At 47.2% G+C, this 14644-nt stretch overlaps 1 protein-coding gene across 1 annotated transcript in view; it reads right to left on the bottom strand.

Moving 5' to 3' along the window:
* The window catches only part of PODXL2 (podocalyxin like 2), a 40474-nt gene that overhangs the window by 12041 nt on the left and 13789 nt on the right, over window positions 1-14644 (bottom strand). Inside the window, exons 3-4 of the mRNA XM_058725780.1 lie at window positions 4670-5466; window positions 3903-3977 (exon numbers count right to left, since the gene is read on the bottom strand). Coding sequence (XP_058581763.1) covers window positions 3903-3977; window positions 4670-5466 — 872 coding nt within the window. The remainder of the gene's footprint in view (window positions 1-3902; window positions 3978-4669; window positions 5467-14644) is intronic.

The raw sequence follows: 14644 nt of genomic DNA, 5'->3' as shown, positions 1-14644 counted from the left end.
TAAAAAGCTACAAAAAAAGAACAGGAGAAAATTAAAGACGTTCCTCACACTAATGAAGGCTGATAGAGATATGTCCTTGCAGAAAGAGCTGCTAACGGGTGTATTTCAGGAAGAAGGTGGTTAAATTCAGAAGAAAGGAATGGGGATGTGAAAAGACGTGCAAGCAAAGAAACGAATAAATATATTGATAAAGCAAACAAGCACTGTTAATAATAGTGACTAATGCTCAATAACAGTAATCGTCAGAAATGAATATCAAACCCATAATGAAATTCTACCTCATACCCATTAGGATGGCCACTATTGAGGGGCACCTGGGTGGCTCAGTCGGTAAAGCATCTGACTTCGGCTCAGGTCATGATCTCACAGTTGGTGAGTTTGAACCCTGTGTCAGGCTCTGTGCTGACAGTGTGGAGCCTGGAGCCTACTTCAGATTCTGTGTCTCCCCCTGTCTCTGCTCCTCCCCTGCTTGTGCTCTGTCTTTCTCTCTCTCAAAAATGAATAAACAGTTAAAAAATTTAAAAAAGGATGGCCCCTATTCAAAAAAATAAAAAGAAAGAAAGAAAGAAACAGAAAACAGGGAAGGTCTCAGTCAGTTGAGCATCAGATGCTCAGTCAGTTGAGCATCCAACTCTTGGTTTCGGCTCAGGTCATGATCTCACGGTTGATGAGTTTGAACCCTGCGTCAGGCTCTGTGCTCTGTGCTCTCTCTCTCTGCCCCTCTCCCATTCTTGTTCTCTCTCTCTCTCTCTCTCTCTCTCTCTCTCTCTCCCTCTCTCTCAAAATAAATACACTTAAAAAAAAAAAAACAGAAAACAAGTGTTGGTGATGATGTGGAGAAACTGGAACATTTGTCCACTGCTGGTGGGAACGTAAAATGGTTCAGTCACTATGGAAGATAGTACCAAGGTTTCTTAAGAAATCAAAAACAGAGTCACCATATGATCCAGCAATTCCATTTCTGTGTGTGTGTGTGTGTGTGTGTGTGTGTGTGTATGTATATATATATATATATATATATATATATCCCAAATCATTGAAAACAGGGTCTCAAAGAGATATTTGTATACTCGTGTTCACAGCGGCATTATTCACAGTAGCCAAGATGGGGGAGCTACCCAAATATCCACTGGCAGATGAACGGATAAACCAAACGTGGTCTATACATACCATGGAATGTTATTCAGACTCAGAAAGGAAGGAAATTCTGACACAGGCTACAACATGAATCGACCTTGAGAACATTCTGCTGAGAGAAACAAGCCAGTCACAGAAGGACAAGTACCGTATGATTCCACTTATAAGACACACTTAGCCAATTTCTTAGAGACAGAAAGTAGGGTGGTGGTTGCTGGGGGTCTGGGAGAGTGGTTAACGGGGACAGAGTTTAGTTTTGCGAGATGAAACACTCTGGAGATCTGTTTCACAACAGTGGTAACATGCTTAACACCGCGGTACCCTAAAAATGGTTAAGATGATAAATTTTATGTTAGATTTTTTTTTTTACCACAATAAAAATATCCATCACTGGGGTGCCTGGGTGGCTCAGTCGGTGAAGCATTCGACTCTTGGTTTCGGCTCAGGTCGTGATCTCACAGTTCGTGAGTTTGAGCCCTGCGTAGGGCTCCATGCTGACAGGTTGGAGCCTGCTTGGGAATCTCTCTCTCTCTCTCTCTCTCTCTCTCTCTCTCTCTCTCTCTCTAAATAAACAGACTTAAAAAAATAAAATAAAATCTTAGAAAAAAACACATCATAAAAAATATGAATGGCTAATTAGGTGGAGATCAAATATTAAATGAGAAAGACTAACAAGGCAAAAACAGGGAAAGCAGAATGAAAGCATTTTTATAGGGGAGTCTAGGTGGCTCAGTCGGTGAAGCATTCGACTCTTGGTTTCGGCTCAAGTCATGACCTTGCAGCTTCATGAGTTCGAGCCCTGCATCAGTTTCTGCGCAGACAGAGCAGAGTCTGCTTGGGATTCTCTCTCTCTCTGCCCCTTCCCCACTTGTGCTGTCTCGGTCTCTCTCAAAATAAATAAATAAAACTTTAAAAATATTGAAAAAAAAAAAAGGAAGCATTTTTATATATGTATGTGTTGTTTGGAAAGAGGAGAGACATTATCTTTAGACTTTATTATTCAAATATGCACACACAAAATTTAATGGCCTCAAGTACCCATACTGTGGTCTCTAAGTACCGTATTTCAAAAAACAAATGAGGGCTTAGAGAAAAGCTGATTTCATGTCTAGGGAGGGAAAGTACGAGATGAGCCTGGCACATTGTATTATACCAGAAAACCAGGAAACTATCAAACACTAACAGGTTGGTCAAAAAGAAGCCACCTCAAAGAGGCTCTCAATGGCCAGGGACAGGCATCAGTAAGAATCACCACTGCAACAGCTCAAAACACATCAACAGTGTTAAAAATCCACTTGTTCATTACTTATAACGGAAAAAAGAAAACCTCATGGATCACTCTTGAATTAATAAACACACGTGTCGCATACACTTTACCTTCTCCCCTAAATCCACTAAATGATAGTAAAGGTCAAAAACCACAATGACAAGGGGCGCCTGGGTGCCTCAGTTGGTTAAATGTCTGACTTCGGCTCAGGTCATGATCTCACAGTCCGTGAGTTTGAGCCCCGCGTCAGGCTCTGTGCTGACAGCTAAGAGCCTGAGGCCTGCTTCCGACTCTGTGTCTCCCTCTCTCTCTCTGTTCCTTCCCCGCTCACGCTCTGTCTCTCTCTCTCTCTCTCTCTCTCTCTCTCTCTCTCTCTCGAAAATAAATAAACATTAAAAAGAAAAAAACAACCCACAAAGACAAGAACAAAACAAAACTGAAAAGGAGACAAGAGCGTGAGCGTCTGGCCCCGGAGGCCTACGGAGGAGCTACATTCTCCTGGTCTAGCAGGCCCCAAAGAGCTGAATCCTAAGCCAAAATGGGACCAGCTGAGAAGCAGTCACACTTCTACTGTCAAACTCCCAACTAAAACGTTCTCAAATAGGCAGTGCTGGTTACCTTTGGAAGAGGGGATGAACGTGATTCTAAAAATAGGAAAACTGTTTGAAAGTCTGTTTAAGAAGTGGCTGGATCCCTAATTCCTCTCCCCAACACTGCACAGCTGACAAATGTCCCCACTCCCTGGCAGAAGACTGGGAATTGATTCTTCAAAGAGGGGTAAAACAGAGGCTCTCTGACCCAGAGGTCACAGGGCACAACTGAGGGAGGGGGCTCACACTGCAAAGCAGGGTGGGTAAATGAATTTATCTATGTACATGTGTTCTGACAGCGAGACACCCACCCCTCTCCCCACCCTGGCTCTCAGAACACTGGCAACCAGCCCTTTATGCTCCCAGTAGGACCGATGTCCCTTTTTCAAAGAATCTAATTGCCCAAAGAGGAAGGACCTAAAAATGTTGACATTAGAAATCGTCTCATAAAATGGCCCAGCCAGTCCACCCTCCTGAGAAACCACAGTTAACAAACCCCAATCCTAAGCTCAAAGCTTCCAACCGGCTTTTTGATGGCCCTCCTTAAATAGCTCTGAACAAACCTACCAGGCATCTGAGGAGCAAATGCATGTGAGAAAACCAAGGCCAACAGTAACAAATAAGGAAAGCAACTTTTTAAAAACAGTTCCAATATCCTCCAGGAGATATGGCATTGCACATGTGAACAAAACAACCCCCTGAAATTAAAAACGGAGTAGGGCAAGAATAAAAGAGCCTCTAGAAACTTAAAAATATACAGGCGCTCCTCTTTTAGACATGGGTGGGTGCTGGTTCACCCCCTGGATTAGGCTGGCCCCCGTGACTGACGGGCTAAGCCCCCCTCCCATCCCCCGTGCGCCCGCCCGCCTCCATCCTTCCTTGCGGCCCCCGCCTAGCTCGGCACTCACACAGTCTATGTTCTCTGTCATGTTCAGAATGATGTAGTTTTTCCCGGCCAGATTGCTCCAGTCTTTGCAGATCACCTGCGCAAGGAAACAGAAAGAAGGGTGACGGTTACAAAGGCACGAGGAAAGGCATCCAGAGAAACTCTTTGAGATGCTGGAAGGTGAAGGCCAGGCACAGGTTTGCGGCAGCTTGGAGGGAGCTGACAGCCTCTGCAAGGTGCTGTGCCCAGACACCGGCCCAAGACTCACAAGCCCAGATGTGTCCAGGGACCCCACGGAGGATGTCTTCAGCGAGAGGAGGGGCCTGACAGCACAGGGCTTGCCAGAGCCACAGGCTCTCGATGGCAACCCCGTAGGGGTTTAGTGTTCTGTCGGCCCAACAGGAAACAGGCCTGCAGGCCTGATGCACGGCCTGACACAGTGGGACTCCCTCCCCTTCCGCCTAGTGGAGGGAGCCGGCCTGGGTGTGTGGGCTGGGGCCGGGTGAGGTGAGGAGAGCAGGGGTGGGTGCGGAGAGGGGGTGGAGGGCACAGGTCAGGCAGTGGGAAAGGCCAGCGGTAGCACTGAACAAGGCCAGGCCGAGGGAGCTGAGCTCTCCCAAGGCTTTTTACCTTTGCATGGAAGTGTGGGTGCGCATCCCAAAAGTCCCGCCAGAGAGGGGCCGCCCACCTCAGCCTGGCACACCCTCCCATCCCCCCTGTGCACCTGGGGATGACCAGGCTCCTCAGAGAAAGGTGCAGCCGCGTGGCCCTCGAGTGCCCTCACTTTACCTGAGTAGAATCCCAGGGTATTCTGGACTGGGCTTCGGTGGCCTGTCCTTCCTGGGGCTGCTGGCTGAGGTCTTCTTGCCCCAAGGTGGCAGAGGCAGGTGTCAGTTCCGCGTCTCGGGGAGCCAGCGGGAGAGAGGCGGAGGCTCCAGGGTAAAGGGGGTCTTCGGCTGGGGTCTCGGCCCCACTGGGAGCTTCTGTCTGAGGGAACGAGGCTAAGGACGGCACCTCCGCTTGCTTGCCAGCCAACCCTGCTGCTCCCACGGTGGCCTCCTCGCTTGCCTCCTGAGGAGCCTCAAACTCCACTCCATGCCCCGTGGCCGGCAGCGTCGTGCCCCCCGTCTCCTGGCTGACGAAGTCCTGCCCCCCCGGGGTCACTGTGCTCGGGGTGACTGCGGACGGTGACAGGCTGGGCTCCATGCTGCTGCCCACCTCCACACCCGAGGAGGCCTGTTCCCCAGATTCTTCGTGCCTGTGCTTGGCAACCCCTGGCACCTGGCTGCCGCTGGTGGGAGAAAAGCCATGGCCCTGAGTTTGGGCTTCTTCTTGGGATCCGTTCACAGGCAGCAGCTCCTCCTCTTCTTCCTCTTCCTCTTCCTTCTCTGCCTCCTCCTTCTCCCTTTCCTCCTCCTCCTCCTCCTCGTCCTCCTCGTCCTCCTCCTCTTCTCCAGGAGCCATATGCCAGGGTGGCTCCACCAGGTTCATCTTGGGCAAGGGTGAGGGCGGGCTCGGCACCTCCTGGCCCTGGCTGGTGTCTTCTATGGGACCCGCCTTCTCCGTCAAGTCTGGAAAGACGTAGTCTGTGGACAGAGACAGAAACCTCATTCGCTAGTTTCATCATCCATCACTGAGGTGTTCAGTGTTCGCTGAGCAGATGACAGAAAGGAACCATGAGACCCACAGGGGGACAGTGGGGAGTTGGACTACCGGTCATATTGGAAAGGAGTGGGGAACAAGGCTGGATGGTGGGGGTTCGGGGGGGCAGACTGTGGAGGAGACAAGGGCCAAGCTGGTCCCTGTTTCCTTCATGATAACACAAATGACACAAATCTGCCACTAAAATTCTATGAATACAAGAATGTGAACAGTAGAAAGATAGCTTGTATGATCGCACCCCTTGGAGATAGCTCTCGTTAACAGTCCACGACAAGAAGTTAACATCTTCTCTATCATTCTTATAATGGGTTTGTTTCCTTGTCTGCAGATTTCAGACAACCCATTAGAAAAGACTCAGACAACCTATTAGAAAAGGTTCCCTCCCCCATCAAAATAAATAAACTTTATTTTTTTATTTTTTTAATTTTTTTAAAAAGGGGCACTTGGGTGGCTCAGTCAGTTAAGCATCTAACTTTTGGTTCTGGCTCAGGTCATGATCTCGTGGTTCATGAGTTAGAACCCTGCATGGAGCTCTGTGCTGGCAGCAGAGAGACTGCTTGGGGATTCTCTCTCTCCCTCTCTCTGCCCCTCCCTCCCTCTCTCTTAAATTAAATTAAATTAAATTAAATTAAATTAAATTAAATTAAATTAAAACTTTGTTAAAGAAAAAAAGTTTCCCTTTAAATCTCTTTACTAATGGGTTGTTATGGGGGTCCTCTTGGTAAAACCATTGAATGACGTCTGAGAACCCTCTGATCACAGGAAAAGATGAAATGCAGAGATCATGGCCATTGTTCCTAAACTGTGCTCTTTTGCTGAGATGTAGGCCTTGGCTGGGAAATAAAAAAGATGCCAGTAGAGCTCGAGAGAGTCCAGCGGCTGAGCCCAGAGCCTCCCAGAACTGACAGGGTCGCTGTTGGCAGTGACAGTGGGACTTTTTATACCCTCGCTGCTATTCCTGGGAATCACATCTTGAAGTGCAGAACTTAGGAGGCTTCCTGGATGGCAGGACTTGTTCTGGCTTTTCAGTGAAGCCTAGGCCCCTTCAGGGTAATGACATATAAAAATCATGAGCCAGTTCTGTTAAAAATTCCTTTAAAACACTGGAAGGTATTTCTAGGTAGCAGCTTTTATTGGCTGCCATTTTGTTACAAATAAAAAATATCTAAGACCGTTTTAAAATACTCTTTAGACATGAAAGAGGTGGTAATAGTTTAAAGTGGTGAACTGGGCCTCCTCCTCCAAAATGTCTATCAAATCAGAGAATGGCTTTTCAACTGTCAGATTAAATTTTGAAAGATTTAGATACATTTCTGGGAACATGGAAAGCAGATGAGACCAACGAACAGATAACCCCTCAGCCAAGACAAACAACAGGGAAAGATAGTGGTGGAGGGAGGGTCTCTTCCCAACAGAATTAAGGAGACAAAACAACTATGGGAGCAGCAAGGACACACAACAAAGAAAATTCATGGAATTGAAGATAATTTTTAAATTCCAGTTAGAACCTCAGAGAGACCCAAAGATATTGCATCCCCAAAATGAGAACAAATAATAAAATCAAGTAATCTCCAAAAAATAAAAAATTTGTAGAAACTGAAATTAAATTCTTGAAATGTAAAAATTCAACAGAGTAGTTGGAAGAAAATGACAAGAAAAAGTCTCCAAAGCAAAAGTAAAAGGACAAGAAAGAAAAGTTAAAAGATACAGATGACCAGTGCAGGAGGTATAATATCTAATACAATTTCCAAACAGACAAGAACCTTAAAATAGAGAGCATAAAGAGTCAAACAAAGAAATTTCCCAGGCCTGGCAGCAGGAGTCTTCACATTGAAAGTATATATAATTGAGGTGAATGATAAGAGACTCACACCTAGCTTTATTCTCATGACATTTCAGAATTCTAAGGAACAAGACGAGATTCTAAAAGCTCTCAGAAGAAGAACACATAAAGTAACAATAAAGAGATTATCAAATTATCATCAAGCTTCTAATTCATAACGCTAGACTGCAGGAAGGAAATTGAAAATGCATCCCAAATTCTGAGGGAAGTTTATTTTGAACCTGGAATTTTATACCCAACTAAACTATCAATGAAGTGTGATCACAACATACAGACATTTTCATATATGCAAAGACTTAAAGGTTTGAGAATCCACGGATTCTGAGAGAAGTATTTCAGGAAGTTCTCCATGAAGTCTAAGGAAGACTGGGAATCAAAAAACATAAGAGGAAGTCATGAAAATAAATCTCTGAAGGGAAACTGTGCAGCAGGCCTACAGAACAAGCATTCACATAAGGACATGGAATCACAGGGCTCTGAAAATTACTACAAAAGGAAAATCGACTCCCTATAAGAAAAATTATGATTTTTTAGCTGAATGATCTTAGTGATATTTGAAAGCCCACTGTGATATTTAAATAAATAATTAGAGGGGTGCCCAGGTGGCTCAGTCAGTTAAGCGTCCACTTGGGCTCAGGTCATGATTTCACAGTTCATGGGTTTGAGCCCCACACTGGGCTCTGTGCTGACAGCTCAGAGCCTGGAGCCTGCTTCAGATTTTGTGTCTCCCTCTCTCTCTGCCCCTCCCCCTGCCTGCACTCTCTCTCTCCTTCAAAAATAAATAAACATTAGAAAAACTTTTTACTGGGGCGCCTGGGTGGCTCAGTCGGTTAAACGTCCAACTTCGGCTCAGGTCACGATCTCGTGGTCCGTGAGTTCGAGCCCCGCGTCGGGCTCTGGGCTGATGGCTCAGAGCCTGGATCCTGCTTCCGATTCTGTGTCTCCCTCTCTCTTTGCCCCTCCCCCGTTCATGCTCTGTCTCTCTCTGTCTCAAAAATAAATAAAAAACATTAAAAAAATTAAAAAAAAAAAGAAAAAAAAAAGAAAAAATTTTTACTGAACAATTAGAATATTCTACCCACCCCACTTTTGTTAAGTATACTCTTTTTGAGTCAAAGAGACTGGTAACTGGATATCTTCCACTCCTCACAGTCTGCAGGGAAACTTACCTATTCCCCACACAAAACAGTCAGTCATGGCACTTAGGGGGGAGGTGTGCTCATGGAACAGAGACCACAGAACACTGAGGAGCCAGACACCAGCCTCTAATACTGAACAGTCTAGTATAACCTTTATAAATATGAACAAACGATCAAGATTCACAGGACATTAGAGGAAAGCCAGGCTCATGACGAAGCATGAAGGAGAGAAAGAAAAGCAACCCATTTCTGAGAGAAGAGTTAATCCAGAAAACAAAAGAGAACTTATAAAAATGTCTTATTAACACCTCTAGAGAGACTCAAGAAGAAATTATGCCCATAAAACAGGTATATAAAAGAATAAAAATATTTTAGTTCAATATAAGTAAGCATTTTGTAACATCTCTGTTTAAAATCGAAATGCAATGCATAAAAACCTATTGAAATGGCCTAGATGGCCACCTGACAGGAAAATGATATAGTACCATGTCAGAAGGCTTCTGGGGAAATGGACATATAAAATCCCTTACATCATGAAATTTTATGGTCAGGAGACTGCTCTGACAGCAATGTGTAAGAATTTGATGAAAGAGGGGATGAATGAAAGCAGAGAAAAGAGTTGGGGAGCTTGCTGCCTGTTCCAGGAGAGATGAACACAGGTAATGACATTGAGAGTGACGAGAGAACGGATTCAAGAGCTGGCCCCAAGGCAGACTTGATAACCTGTGTGCACTGGCTAACTAACAGGAAGAAGGGGGCACTCTGGCTGACTGTGGGGGCAGCCGTGCCCTCAGCAGAAATGGTGAAGTCTAGAGGCCAAGTGCCCTGGAAACCCTCAAGAATCACTTGAAATAGTCAGTAGGCTCAGGAAAGCCTAGAATATGCTGGGGATGCGGTGGATGGTGGTGCACTCCAGCAGAATCCCCCTGGGCTGGGGGAGTTCCCAAGAGGGCAAGCTGACCAAAACGATCCCTCTACTCATTTGACGTGGACTTTCCAAAAGTCGAGTTCTCTATTCCTCCAAAGGCAGCCTGGCTCCCAACAGAATTCCCTCAACTAAACTAGACAATAACAGCCATCATGCTGTGGGTGATGGGGCCTGGAAGCCAGAAGAGTCAGCCACCAACTGATTTGTCTGAGCAATGGTCAGTCCCTGGGCTTCTCTGGGCTTCGGTTTTTCATGGGACGAATGGATACTGGCATATCTGATTTCTAAGGTTCTTCCTGGCGCTGATATTCAACACTTTGGAGACAGTTTTGATAAATGTGTCTCATACACCAGTGACATTAAAAACAACTCCTCTGCCATCCCAAATAAGAATAATACAGGATTTACGAGACCACGAACTCTGATTGCCAAGCAAGGGGATTTTCTTCACCCCTTTGTTCCCAGCACCTAACACAGTGCCTGGCCCAGTGCAGAAAAGAGAGCAATGTGTGTTTGCTGGACTCTTGACTAGCACCTTCTGCCTCCTGAACCCAGGACCTGTCCATTTAGGGAGAGAGAAGGGCCTCTGAAGGTGTGGACTACTCCTTCACTAGCTCCTCCCTAGCTCCCTCCGTGTGATTACGCCCACACAGCCAGCCCTTGACTCAACATCTCCACACTTCTTTCTCAGTGAGTTACTGATTCCAAAGACTTTCTCTACGGCCTCCATGCTAAAGACTCCCAAATCTACATCTTCCACCAAGCCTTTGCTCTCTCCAGCCCTCTCATCTCTGGTGACTTGACAAATCACTAAATAATGCACCCTGGTGCTTGGACTCAGCAGGCTTTTTTTTCTAGTTTTTTTTACCACCTCTCCCCTTCCAAAATTATTCCTTCTTCTTTTACTGTGCGATCTCAGTTCCCAGTTCCCTCTGCTTATCAGCAGTGTGGCCTTGGACATGCACTTGACCTCCATGTGTCTCCTCTTCCTTATCTATAAAACAACAGTAGTACCTGACACACAGGGCTGTGGTCAGGATGCACTGAGATAAAGCCTGGGCACAGCCCACACTGCACAGCGAATACCTGAGTCACTTCGGCTATTCCTCTACCTCCTCCCCGTTATTATCATTAAATTTACGTACTATAAGATCATAATAGGAAAAGTGGCACCATTTTGGAAGTCTGCTCCACAAGACGAGGAGTAAGAGAAGCGCCTGAGTGATAAATTAGTCAAGGAGAATCCTGGGAAGAGGGCAGGGCAGGAAAGGATTGACGGTTTCCTGACAAATCTAGATATGATCTGAGTATCAGAAATGTCTCTTACACAGAAACAAGAATTTAAGGGGAGACCCTGTGGGGACACAGATTATGAACCAAAGAAGGTGTGGAGGGAAGTGGAATGGGAGCAGGTGTGGGACCGACCCCGGTGGGATGGAAACGAGGATGCCAGGAAGAGTGGGCAGGGGGACTGGATCCAAATATGAACATAGAATAACAAGTAAAGGGGCACCTGGGTGGCTCAGTTGGTTAAGCATCTGACTCTGGACTTTGGCTCAGGTCACGATCTCACAGTTGTTGGGATCGAGCCCCTGACTGTTCAGGACCTGCCTGAGAGACTCTCTGCCCCTCCCGCACTATCGCATGAGTGACCACTTTCTCTCTCAAAAAAAATCAAGTTAAAAAAAAAAAAGTAAAGAAACCATCCTTTGTCCAAGAGTAGCACCAAGATTCACTGAGAAAGAAAACAGCACTTGTATGACATTCCTGTCAAAAATGCAGAACCTGAATGTAATCATGGGGAAACACTAGACAAAACTGAGAGGTATTCTACAAAATAGCCTATCTCCTTCAAAAATGTTAAGGTCATGAAAGATAAAGTCTGGAGAACTTTCCAGAATAAAAGTAACAAGGCATGACAATAAATGCAGTCCATGATCTTGGACTGGATACTGAACTGTAAAATATAATTTTGTTTTCTTCTGCTACCATGGACACTGGGCAGGGGGTGGGGAATGGAAAGTCTAAAGTTTGTAATTATATAACAGTATTGTATCCATGCCAATTTTCTGATGGTCATTGTACCTTGATTTTGTAAGAGAATGTCTCCATTCTTGAGAAATATACACTGAGGGGCACCTGGGTGGCTCAGTCGGTTGAGCATCCAGCTCTTGATTTCGGCTCAGGTCGTGATCTCATAGTTTGTGGGTTCAAGCCCCACATCAGGCTTCGTGCTGACACAGCAGACCCTGCTTGGAATTCTCTCTCTCTCCCTCTCTCTGCCCCTCCCCCACTCTCTCTCAAAATAAATTTAAAAAACTTTAAAATGTTAAAAAATATACATACACTGAAAGGGCACCTGGGTGGCTCATTTGGTTAAGTGTCCGACTCTTGGTTTCAGCTCAGGTCATGATCCCAGGGTTATGGGATCGAGCTCCACGTCAGACTCTGTGCTGAGTGTGGAACCTGCTTGAGGTTTTCTCTCTCTCTCCCTCTGCCCCTCCCCCATTAGCTCTTCCCCACCCCTGCCTAAAATAAATAAGCAAACTTAAAAAAAAAAAGAAATATACACTTAAGTATGTAAAGTCAGCAAAGGGGCATCATGTCTACAACTTACTATCAAATGGTTTAGAAAAAAACTGCATGTCTGTAAGTATACATGTATATGTTGGGTAAGATGTTAACAATGGGGGAATCTGAGTGAAGGGTATACGGAAATTATTCTTGCAAGTCTTCTGTAAATTTGGATTATTTTTTTTAAATACGGAGTTAGAGAGAAATCCCTTTAACTACTGGCTAGTGAACATGCTGGAGCCACCAGAAGGGGAATGTAACAAGGTAAGGGACAGGGCAGGCCAACCTGGACCAGGAGCTTCTGAAGGCTCCAGGAGCAAGGAACACAGTGCCGTAAGAGGGGAACAGCCTTGGCGGACGGGGCAGAACGTGCTTCTCCCACTCAGGTGTCCAAGGAGAGGCTTCCCGGGCCTGGCGACACTGGCCTGGGAGAGGGAGCAGGAGCAGTGGTCTTGGAGAAGGGAAAAGGGAGTAGACTAGCAATGGAGGAAGAGAAGAAAAGCAGGGAGGTGGGGCAGGAAAAGGAGAGCGATGGAGGAGGGAGCTGCGCCACACCACAGCGGGTGAGACACGATGGGCCAGGCAAGGCAGGTGGCTGCTCTGGGCACCCCTCCACCCCCTGCCCCAGGTCTCCCAGCGCAGTGACAGGTGGTGCGTCCCAAGTCCTGTCCACTGCTGTCACCAAGAGCTGTGACTCCACACGGGGAGAGCCTCTCCTGCTTAGTGCCCGAGGCTTGGCTGCCCATCTCATTTACTTCAGCACAGGGAGGCAGGACAGGAGGGTCCCATGAATGCTGAAAGCCTGTCTGGGACAAAGGCATACCCACAGAGCACTCCCCACACTCCCCATACGGGGACCCGAGTGTGAACAAACACAGATGCCCAGAAGACATGTTCAAGACGGCACGAGAGCCAGGCAAAGCCTGTCCCTATCCCCTGGAGGGTAGGGACAACTGGGACACTGAAGAGATGCCAAAGGTCCCCCACAGCTCAGACCCTCCAGAGGGGGCCTGACCTCAAAGCATGGAAGGTCAGGGAGTGGCTCTGCTGCAAGCGCACTCAGGAGACAGGTAGCTCAGTCCCCCCACTGTCTGTGAGATAGCAGAGGACCCCCTGGGACCTCAGCCAACCCTCCCCCCCACCCCAGCCTCAGGAATCTCCCTCCCTGAACACGGGGTGCCAGGTCTGTGAAGCTGCAGTACCCCCTGGTGGCTTCCACTGGGAACTACATCTTCCCTGGAGCCGAGGGAAATCGGGCCTTCAAAAGACAGACTCGGGGTATTTCACACGACACAGGGGCCCTGCAAGATCAGAGAGCCCACAGCCTGCCTTTCACAGATGAGGAAAGAAAAGCTTACGGGGGGAGTAGGGGGGGAGTAGGGAGGACACTCGCTCTCAGTTGTGAAGCTACACTTATCACAGTTGTAAAGGTGTAAAACTCAGGCTCGTGGGCGGCCTGCTCAGTTAGGACGACACCCGGACTTGGCTTCAGACGCAGCGAGGAACCAACTACCGGCAGCGGCATCACCTCTCCCCGGGGCATCCACACTGTGGGCCAAGGCCCATCTCTTTAAGGCTGGGCTTGAATCAGCAGACTAGTTGGCAGGGCGAGCTCAAGGCACAGCTTGAGAGTTCTGCAGCCACAGGGGCCAGGAGGCTGGCTGACCGGCCTCCAGGCTAGCCCGCCATCCCTCTGGGAAGTTGAGGCTGAGGTGAAATGACAGAAAGCATTCAAATCACCTCGCCCAGAAGGCAGGCTCTTCTCCCTAAGGCATTCTCTTAAAACCCTGGTGCGGTCTTACATTCCACACATCCAGCTGGCTGCAAGTGTATCTGCAGTGGGGTGTTCCTGCTATGGGACACGAAGGAACTAGCGTTCTAGCACAAGAAGGGACCCGGGGGGTCATCTTGAGCAGATGACGACTAAGTCTAGGTAACATGGGCTGTCACCGTCTTCAAGAATATGTCTCTTCAAGAATAAGACTATGTCTCCTTAGAGAGGCATTTTTTTTTTCAGTTAAAAAAAACTTTTTTTAGCTTTTTTTTTTTTAATTCTTTTTTTAATGTTTATTTATTTTTGAGACAGAGAGAGACAGAGCATGAATGGGAGAGGGGCAGAGAGAGAGGGAGACACAGAATCGGAAGCAGGCTCCAGGCTCTGAGCCATCAGCCCAGAGCCTGACGCGGGGCTTGAACTCACGGACAGCGAGATGGTGACCTGAGCTGAAGTCGGAAGCTCAACCAACTAAGCCACCCAGGCGCCCCTTTTCTAGCTTTTTAAAATTTATTTTTGAGAGAGCGAGTGAGCGAGCATGAGCAGGGAGGGGGAGAAAGAGGGGGAGACACAGAACCCAGGCTCCAGGCTCTGAGCTGTCAGGTCAGAGCCCATCAAGGGGCTCAAACCCACGAACTGCGAGATCATGACCTGAGCTAAAGTCCGACGCCACCCAGATGACCACCCAGGTGCCTCAAGAGGCAATTCTATCTTGGCAGCTTTTTTTCCTCCCCAAATTCCTTAAACCCACCTTCAATGGTCCCTTTACAACTCAAGCTCATTTCTGTTTTATCTAAGTGAGGAAATTGTGGGAAGCCTCTCCCTCGGGATAAAAACCTACATA

The sequence above is a fragment of the Neofelis nebulosa genome, chromosome 4 (assembly GCF_028018385.1).
Source record: "Neofelis nebulosa isolate mNeoNeb1 chromosome 4, mNeoNeb1.pri, whole genome shotgun sequence".
NCBI classification, from domain to species: domain Eukaryota; kingdom Metazoa; phylum Chordata; class Mammalia; order Carnivora; family Felidae; genus Neofelis; species Neofelis nebulosa.
The sequence above is the reverse complement of the archived record's forward strand: the minus strand, read 5'-3'. Positions and strand labels throughout refer to the sequence as shown.